General features: G+C 36.7%; 1 protein-coding gene across 4 annotated transcripts in view; it reads left to right on the top strand.

Annotated features, from left to right (window-relative positions):
• Positions 1-10,540, top strand: part of CNST (consortin, connexin sorting protein) — a 53,790-nt gene that overhangs the window by 15,806 nt on the left and 27,444 nt on the right. For all 4 annotated transcript variants that reach the window (XM_035900254.1, XM_035900252.1, XM_035900253.1 and 1 more), the window contains one exon: positions 6,398-6,600. In XM_035900254.1, coding sequence (XP_035756147.1) covers positions 6,398-6,600 — 203 coding nt within the window. The remainder of the gene's footprint in view (positions 1-6,397; positions 6,601-10,540) is intronic.

Here is a 10,540-nt window from a genome sequence, read left to right as displayed (position 1 = left end):
CGCATTTATTTTTCATCTAAAGACTGAGATGATGGGGAATTTGGCTACTTAAAATAGATAACTTTAAAATACAGTTTTCCTGCTAAATTGCAAGTCTTTTATGACCTAATCTGAAAGCTAGTGATGATCTTAAAGGATTATAAAATAGGCAAAGAAGGGAAAGGAAGGGAGACTTGTGTTCTGTATCTTATAGGAAAAATCTAGAAGAGAAAAATTATATTTTCTAGTAGAGATATGACGATCCTGGAATCTGTCATTTTAGGAAGAATGAGTTCTCATTAAATGATGCAGAAAGTAATTAAGAATACATTTCAACTGTAGATTTAATTTTTAAAAATAGAAGAAGATACTTAATTAAAACAAGAGATTGGCAGAAGTAATTGAGAACCAGTCATCTATATGATGGGGAATAACAAAAAATAAGTTGATGAAATGTGATAACTCTGTCCACAGATCTGTATCTGAAGCATGATGAAAGGAAGAAAAGGAGAAATTCACCCAAACACTGAAACGCTGCTTGTATTCTCTCTCCATTAGTTTGTATTCTTGTTGATAAATGCAATCAACTGATGCAAAGTACCACAAAAAAAGCTGTGCACAGTAGATGGCAGTATCAAGGCAAAAAGCAAAAATCTGAAATATAAGAAAGTTTCATGGAACAAGCTAGACATGTAGAATACCACAACAGAAAATGTCCTGCCTGCAAAACCCTTAAGAGTTTTGCTGAATTCCTATAAACAAACTCTTACTGCTTTATTAATAGAGAACCTTGACTGTTATAGAAGGAAGATCAAAATACAAAATTACATTATATCTCCTGTTGATTATGGGCTAATTTAGATTTAGCTTTTTAGATATTCTCACGTGATGGTTCTCCTGTTTTCACACAGTGCGGTGACTATGTCACAATTTCTTGATGTTGCAAACATCTTTATTTTAGTGAGAATCTTCAAATTAATTTATAACACCAGCTATTTTAGTTAATTCCTGAGTATCTCTCTACATAAAAGAACCAAAATGTCTTTATACCATCTCAGAGATAAAGGAGAGAATAATCAAACCGGAGTGGAAGATCCCTGAGTGGGTGACAGCAGACACAAGCAAGCTGGAATCACAAACTAAATACTTGCATGGCATGTATTATGGTGACATTTTTTAATTTTATTTTTAACTATTGAGAAATCATGAATGAGTTACTTTTGATTCATAACTAAAGAAGAGATTTATGAATCTTCTTCTCTTTCCCCATAAGCAAACCCATGAGGGTTGCTGTTAAATGTTACCATTCTGGAAAAGATGACATTTGACTTAAGAACTGTGTTGTTCATAGTCCTTCTCTTGCTAGTGACTAAAGCAATGAACCTGGATCATGGAAAACTACATTTTACTTAGTTTTATTTATTCAGGAATTGCTTGGCAGAAGACTGGTGATCGTTAGAGAAGCCAATCTTTCACTTTGGACCTATGTTTTTACTTTAAAAGAAGGAGCAAGGCGAGTACTTGCATTTGCAATGTGTTTGAAACCCTCTAAATATTTGCTTATAAAGCATAAACAGTTATAAGTATTTGACTATTGTGTTCCTGTATATGCTTGGAACGTGTTGGAGCTAGAATTATCCTAGCTCCTACAATCAGTAGACTGGAATGTGGGATTAAGAATCACTGTATCCGGTTGAAGGTTCACCTACTTCAATATTCTTCCCCTGACAGTGGCCAGTATAGGATGGTTAGGTAAGAGTATAAGGACAAGGCAAAGAGGTAGTGATTTGTGTTCTCCTTGCCATCAGCCATTATCCATTGATTGAGGACTTCCCCAAGTGGGAATTGATAGACTGTGATAGCTTACAGTGAATTTGTCACCTGACTTGCAGTTGTTTTTTGAGTCCATTTTGGTGTCCTGGAGTAAGTTGTTCCAAGACTTCACCCATGCATTGTTTGAAGAAGCATCTCATTTTAGCTGTCTTGATGCTGCAGTAGACGCATTAGTGTGAATTGACAAGTCTGTAGTTTCCAGATCCCAAATTTCTCTCACATACTTTTTGTATACTAATAATAATTTTGAATAGACTATGATTATATCTATTTGAGGAGGACACTGGTGATCAACGAAGTGATGCAAATTTAAACTTTGGTGATTATTCATAGTTTGATTCCTTGTAATGAATCGTACTAACTTTAGTGCAGTAGAGATGGTGATTCATGAAGTGTCATCTGTTTCAATGTATTTTTGTAAATGTGGACTTTAAATTATCCCTGTTCTCTGAAAAGAATTTTGTCTTTTTCCAAAAGATCGGTCTGGGCATAACTAGTAACTTAGTACTACAAAATCACAGTGTGTAATTACTTAGCACGGTATAGCACAGTAACTTGCACTTAATCATTTTTCCTCAAGTTAAATTCTGCAACGTGTATTTTTCCTGTAAATTATTCAACTTATTTCTTGAAGCAGCTTGAAAGTGGGGGAAGAAAGCGGAGTGGTTGGGATGGATTTGGTGTTGCAGCAAATGAAGTACATCAATAAAACCAGTCAAATTATATGAAAATTCAAGCAATGTTATTCTAATTAGGGTTCTCTGCTGCACTAAAAAAGATTTTGAGCTTGCTTAGTTGAAGTTATATCTTTACCGCCAACACTCTGGTCTTAAAATAACTTCTCTTAAAATGAATTAGTTTTTAAATACTTGCTGGTCTCCTTTTTTATTAATAGTTCTTGAATGAATCAGTCTAAACCAGCTTTCTGGTATTGAGTACCAAAAAATGTTTTAAAAAGATTACCATGTTTTCTGTACTAGCAACTTCTGTTACTGGTGACTTAAGCTAGTGCTACTGAATGTGAAAATTAAAATTCAATTAAAAAACAGAGGACAACATCCATAATTTTATTTTGATAGCAAATGCCTCATACTTGCACCTCTTACTCATTCTCAGGCAGGTGGCAAGAGCATCTTAATTTCATATACTCGCAGTACTGACAAACCAAAAAAAGGTGAGACATATTGAAAAATGTGTTGGTCATTTTTATTCACAAGGTCTGTCAAATTTGGATCTTTTTGCAAACATGGGGCTGCTTCCATGAACTCTTAGAGAAATTTTGAGAAAGTTTGCTTTTCCTCATGTCTTAGGAAACATTGGTACATCCAACTGGGCATAGAAGATGTCAGCTGAAACCTCTATGAGTCTGGCAGAGCAGAAACTTGAACCCAGCTCTCTGCCACATTCCTAGTGAGTCCTCTGGCCATTGGAGGGTTGATATCTTCTGTGGTTTTTCACATTTGTTGTCATAAAGGCTTTGGTTTCATTCTAGTATAGAACCAAGTATCAATGTGTGTCATAAATATCAATGCTTGGCAAAGTGAAAAAACTTAATCCTTGCTTCTTAAAATATCAGAAATGTATGTAAGATACCAGTCTTTAGTCAAAAAAAAAATAACCTGCTTTGGACAGTAAGATTGATTCCAGGAAAAAAACAGTGTTGTGTGCCCTTTTCAAGAACATGGAGGAAAAAAAAAATAAATAGGGGTCGTAGCCCATTAACACTGTAATGATGAGATAGCATTATGTTGTGGTTTAACCCCAGTCAGCAACTGAGCACCACAGAGCTGGTTGCTCACTCCCCGTAGGTGGGATGGGGGAGAGAATCGGAAGGATAAGAGTGTGAAAACTTGTGGGTTGAGATAAAGACAGTTTTATAAGGAAAGCAAAAGTCCCATGCACAAGCAAATCAAAACAAGGAATTCATTTACTACTTCACATGAGCAGGCAAGTGTTCAGCCATCCCCAGGAAAGCAGGGGTCCATCACGCATAACAGTTACCTGGGAAGACAAACGCCATCACTCTGAACATCCCCCGCGCTTTCGTCCTTCTTCCCCCAGCTTCATATACTGAGCGTGACATCATATGGTATGGAATAGCCCTTTGGTCAGCTGGGGTCAGCTGTCCCAGCCGTGCCCCCTCCCAGCTCCTTGTGCACCCCCAGCCTGCTCGCTGGTGGAGTGGGTTGAGAGGCAGAGGCCTTGACGCTGTGTAAGCTCTGCTCAGCAGTAACTGAAACATCCCTGTGTTATCAACACTGTTTTCGGCACAAGTCCAAAATGTAGCCTCATACTAGCTACTATAAAGAAAATTAATTCTCTCCCAGCCAAAACCAGCACACATTACCAAGTGTTACAAGAAAAGTTCTTGGTTATAGTGCTACTAAGGCACAAATGCTGTCTTGTGTTTAAGATAGATAGAACAAGGTAGAATTAACCTGAATGGCTGTAACGTCTTGCTTCAGAATCAGGGGAGTAATTTGAGGGCAGAATTTGATTCCAAGTGAGTGACAGCTCAACTATATGTAGGAATAATATGCAGTTTGTAAACTATGTGTTAGCAACAGTACCACAATAACATTAAAATGAAGGGTTTTCATGGTAGTTGCCATTGAGCATGTTTCAGTCATAGTTCATGTTTTGATATGACAAGTGATTATTAACTGCTTAATAAAGTGCAGTTTGAAGTTACCTTTTTTTTTTTTATCTGAGAGAAGAGGTTTGCCAGAACACGTGGACCCTCTTTTCTGGTTTCATGATCATGTGCTGAAGAGAAAGCTGTATTTTTAAAGACAGCCTTAATTCCATCTCTGAAAGTACTTCCTTGTTTGTATCTTGCCTCCAGTTATGTCCCTTGTTGCTTTTGGCCCACAGCAAGCCCAAATAAATACTGGAAAAGCAGAGACATATGTTAATATTGAAAAAGCAATGTTAAGTTACACCCATATTTTGTCTGGCAGTAAGTCCTGTGAAAATAGCCACCCACAGAGATTATTAGTACTCCTGACCTGGATAGTTTACTTAATAAAGAGTTTGAAATAACCAAAAATAGAATGGTGGAGCCTTCAGTGGACGAGCTAATGCCTTTCTTAAGCTCTAAATCTTAACCCTGAGTCATCACTATAGGGTTTCAGTTACGATGAACACAAGGGGGTCTGAAATAGGCTGAGTGCCCAAGCTGTAGAAACAAAGTGTGATGGTTACTTGAAACAGTGCCCCCCACCTGTCCTCCTTTTAAATGATAACATGATTTTTGGAAAATGGGTGTAGCTGGGGAATAGTAGCATACTCGTCATAACTTGAGTTTATAGAAGTTTATTGTACACATTTCAGTGGCCAAGTTCTCTAAATTGTTTAAAAAATTATGGGATTTTTTTTAAAGTTAAATCCTATGTGAATGTGTCAAATTCAGTGTTGGTTTATGAAAAAAAAAATGTTCATTAGTTGGTGGAATAAGCTGTAGCTTTCTGACTACTCCTAAAGACGGTGTGTTATAGGAAGCCATCGTTTATTGCTTTTATTCTTGATCTTTGTGAGAAGCTGGTCCAGTCTGTATATGGGTAGTTGATTTCTCCAATTACTACTGCCCCCTCTACACGTCTTCCCTAATCTCGTTTAACATTTCCTGATAACCATCATATTCATAATCAGCACTTTTAACAATACAATGGAGGATTTGCACCCAGAAAGTTTTTCCTGTAGTATTTTTATACTGTTACGCTTTACACTATCCTTCATATATGTTGCCAGTCCTCCACCTGCATGTCTGAATTTTTTGGCTTCTATAAAATTGGAGATGGGCAACAGTGGACTGCCAGGGAATGTACCATGGAGAACCTCGTTTTCTGCCTAGCAAGAAGTTCTGGAGGCTAAATTCAGTTTACGCATCCTTGTGTCGTTGTTACCAATATAGATCACTGCTACTGCCGCATTCCCTGGACTCTCAAATAAACTGTCCAACTATCTAAGAGGGGTCTTCCTTTATACTTGGCAAGACAAGTGCCCCTTGGACATCTGACCCCCACAATAGAATCCCCCACTGTCATCATCTGCTTCTTTCTATCCTATAAGATCCTGTCATCACTGTGAGGATCCATTGTGTTATTATCTGAACAGGTCAAATTGTCCGTCCATCCTTCCTTCCCTGGGACATCTCCCTTTACAAGGTCCTTGGCAGGAGTGAAGAGACAAACTGAGAACCTCATTCACACTCTCCTTGCCTACCTTCTTTTTTGCCCTTTTTGAGCAAAGCTGTGTTGCAAACAACCCTGCTTTCTGTCTCTGCTGTATTACAATTCAGTCTTAACATGGAAGTTTGGTTTTTTTCCCCCAACGTAAAGTCAGGTCCCAGACAGAAGTGTGCAAAAAACACCTGATGTATGTTACTGTGGTTTTTTCAGGTAGATGAGCTGACACTGAGAGAGACCTGTCACAACTAATTTTGATAAGACCAGTATTTTATTTACTTGCAGGGATATTCTTTAAGATACTAGGGTTTTCTTCATAGCTTTTGTATTGAAATTTCCTAAAAAAGCAACTTGACATATTTTTTGAATTCTAACCTAAGTACTTGTTCTTTTTAAAGGAGTTCCTACAGTAGGAACCACAGCAATCAAGGAGGAAAATACTGTTACTACAGACACACATTCTGTGCGTGTTGAAGGTGCTGTTGAAGCAAACGAAAACTTTCACCAAAAAGAACAAAACCAAATGCAGTCTCTTTTCTCATTGCTTCGTGAAGAGGTTGAGCAGATGGATTCAAAGATACTGCCGCTGTGTCTCCATCAGGTACTTCCTGTGATTCTGGGGTGTTGCACACAATTTTGTCTTGATTTGAGACCTTTACTAATTAGAAAAAAATGCATTAATTCAATATATGCCAATATTCATATCTGGACAGGGTATTTTGATGTATGACAGGTGGTCAAGGCAAATGTCTCCTCTAAGGTCTTCTAATATATGTTAAATTATAAATTGCCTTGAAAGTATATTCTGCAGTTAAAGGAAACTCTTAATGACGGGTTTTCCAATTTCTCCAAATGATGAAAGTCTAGTTTGGCAGGAAGATTTAAGAAAATCACTCTTCAACATACCTTAATATGGTCTGTAAAACACTGGTATAGATACAAGACAGCTGATATCTAAAGAACATTTTAAATCTGGAATTATTTTTTACTGTTGCAGACTTCTTTCTGGCATGAATTTCATGCGTGAATGTTAAGATTCAAGGTTTCTTAGTATATACTTTTTTATAGCACAGCTGCCACACCTGCAAGACCAAAGGAAATACTGTGTGATTTGAAAAGCAATCGTTTTTACTAACTGGCGAGTATGTTTTTCTTTCTGGAGATTATGATGCAAGATGAATATGTTGATAGGACTTGATATGGTATTAATTTATATTTTCGTTGTGTCAGACTAACAGTGGGCTGGAAGACTTTTTGTTTGGCTGTAGTGTCTAATATGGGCGCTATATATAGATACTATGCAGTGTCCAATTTGACTTAGTTGCATTATCTTTATTGTGGAAAATAGGACAATTGTGATATTTTAAACTTTTAAACTGTGATGACACTCGTCCATCAGTATTCTCTTTGATACAAATAAGCGATTATATTTGAGAAAGAGGTTTCTCTTTAGTATTGCAGATTATAGGTAATTTACATTTAATATAGATTTTTAAATTATTTTTTTAAGCTGTGTTTGAGTGAAGATATTTCATATTATTCCTTAATTTATTTGAAATGTGTATTAAGGTTAACCATTTATACCTTTAGCCACACCAAATTTGGTGGTTGTGCACGAGTTGGTACAAAGGTCTGTTTTGGAAAACAGGACAGTTATGGGCAAAAACTTCAAAACGCCTTACAAACATTAAGGAGTGTCATCGAACATGATGGAGGTGAAATCTATTTGCTGCTTTTTAGATGAGGAAGCCAAACCCTAAGGGTAACAACCTTTTGAAAGTCATACAGGAACTGTGACAGAACTGAGAACAGAATCTGCATTTCCAGATTCAAACATGTAATCAAACACCATCTCTTTTTTTCCTAAGAAACATCAGCATTTTGAATGGAGTGTTTGAAAGAAAGCTAACAGAACTTACAAGGATCATAACACACTTTTTAATCTGGGGAAAAAATAAAGGATTTTAAAGATAGCATTCTTGGTTTTTATTAAGAATTTTTTTTTCCTTTTCCAGCGAATTAACCTGTCATCTTCAGTCTTTTTTTCAGATTGCTAATACAGCCTGCCAGTAACTTATGCCAGGTCTAGCAAATGTTCTTCTATCACAGTCTCTTTTTATCTGTGTGACAAAATTCAATGTAAAATAAAGATCTGTGTCAGATGTTCTGGAGTATTAACAATCCACGTTATTAGAGGGAAGCCTGTATTAAATATTTAGAGGCTGTGGGATATTAGGGGCTATTCTAAGGGTTAACTTTCAATTAAAATAGAATGTAATTTTTTTTTCCTGTCTTGAATGGGATTCATGTGATTTCTATAGTATTTGTTACAGAATCTAAGTAGTACTTGTATATAAAACATAGATACAGACCTTTGGCAGCTCCAGAAATCCTTAGCAGACTAAGCAGACTGCTGTGGACAGCAGACAAAATGTGCAAATGAAGAACCTTTGAAGTCACTTAACAATTCTGGTTTGGAGGTACCGGGCTCAGAATGGTCTAGTGGTTAGTAATAAAGCTGAGAGCCAGGAATGCACAATTTGTAATCTAGACTCCTCTATCAAGTTGCTGTCTTTTTTTGAGCAATCATCTTTAGAGTTTCACATTTGTTAAGCCCTTCAAATTATGAGTTCTGAAATTGGTATGCCCCAAAGGTTTTGAGACTGAATGTTTGTGTGCTCCTACAGAAGGCATTGGAGTATCAGCTATGAGGTGTCTCAACCAGAATGTTCAGGTATCAGCATACCTGCAATTTCTGGATACATTTTGCAAGTGTGGCCCTTGCCACACCATGCATGGCAAATAGGAATACTGCCAACATTCGCTGTCCCTGAAGATTGATTAGTTCATGCTTGTAAAGGTCACTGATATTCTAGAGTTTTGTGCAACAAAATATTTTCACTTCTGAGGTTTATATTTTTTGTATTTACAAACAAAGCCATCAGTATTCCAAGCCATCAGTATTCCTCAGCTTTCTAGGAAAGCCTGCCCAGTTTACTAGCAAGCACAAAGAAGTTGTTGTTGCAGATCTTAAAGATTATTTGTCTATAGGGAGGAATTGGAAGAAAAATGCTTCAGTTACTATATGAGCTTTTTTTATACAGTGTCACACCTTTTTCTTTCCAGGTATCATCTCTATCTTTTCTATAATATTCCCCACCACCAACTCAGAGCAAAGTGAAATTCTGATTCTGATTAGAAACATGCTCGTTTTCTGTCTCTTCAGATAGTTCCTTTCTCTGAGCTGGTTGCATGTACTCTAGTACAATGGTGTCTTTGCCCTTTTAGTCCAAGAAGTAATTCTTTATGCCAGTTCTGGGGGAAAAAAAAACAACTAAACAAATAAACAAACAAAAAACCCGATACCTTTACTTGATTAACAGAAAAAGTGTTTTTTCTAACTGGCATCTCGAGTTTTCTTCTGGAAGTTCTGCCACTTCCATGCTTGTAATTTTGACTTTGAAATAGCTGGTTGAAAGCAAAAGCATCGCTAGGAAGAGGGTAGTAAATCTATTTCAGTAGTCTGCACTTGAAATATATAGCTTTGCTGTAGCAATAACTTAGTATACCAGAACATAATTTTCTCTTATGTTTGTATGACCATGTTCATGGTTTATGGACAGCTTCTCAGTTTATAAATGCTTGGTGAGCACATATTTACTGTTCCTTTTTGCAGTGATTTGTTAAAAATAGGCATTATAAAATTACCCAGTCAGGGTGAAGTTGTTTTACAAGATGTTGCAGCTAGACATCTTGAATGCTTAGGCATAGAGATCCCTTGTTCACTTCTTAGCCATTGGCTAAGATAGCAGCTGTTACAGCAGCATTTCATGTAAATTAACACATATTGTTAAGCTAGAAGTGCTCAAGTATTTTATATGTAGTCTGTCTTATGTTTGATTTTCCCGGTCCTCAGAAACTGCTTTGGAATTATTTTTTTGTTCTCTATATTAAACCTCCATAGCACTTTGAGCTCTAAATGCAACAGGGAAAGTTCACTTGTTTCTTGTATCAACTCCCTGGTATTTATTTGTTTAGACATAGCTGTATTAACATCCCTCTAACAGAACAAGTCTTGAAGAATTTTTGTGATTTTTAGGGTTTTTTCCAATGGTTGTCTTTGGCAGGGCTGACTTGTTACAAATCCAGTTTTAATTGTTCTGTTATAGAAACGTCAGCCTAAGGAGGAAGAGCCACAGATTTGTTCCATGTCATAACCGCTACAGAGCAAATCAAAGAACTGCCATCTGGCTTAACTCCATGACTAGCTCTATTGTTGAAGAGCTTCAGATGTCAAGATGTTAGGCTTAGTGAACTGACACATGAGGTAGAGGGTCTTTAAATCTTTTTAACACAGCCGAGCAGCTTCAGGAAAGGAGGTGCCAGAAGGCTGCTGCAATGGTATTGTCTGGCTTCTGCAGGTGAACTAGGAGTAATATAGAAAAAAAATTAAGAATTCTTAAGAAATTAAGAAAAAAATTATCTATTTGAAATATTTGTTGTAATTACGTATTGTAGAGAGGATAAAACAGGAAGGTTAT

This window comes from Egretta garzetta, unplaced genomic scaffold (assembly GCF_000687185.1).
Source record: "Egretta garzetta isolate BGI_Z169 unplaced genomic scaffold, ASM68718v1 scaffold248, whole genome shotgun sequence".
NCBI classification, from domain to species: domain Eukaryota; kingdom Metazoa; phylum Chordata; class Aves; order Pelecaniformes; family Ardeidae; genus Egretta; species Egretta garzetta.
Note: the sequence above shows the minus strand (reverse complement) of the source record. Positions and strands in the feature narration are given on the sequence as shown.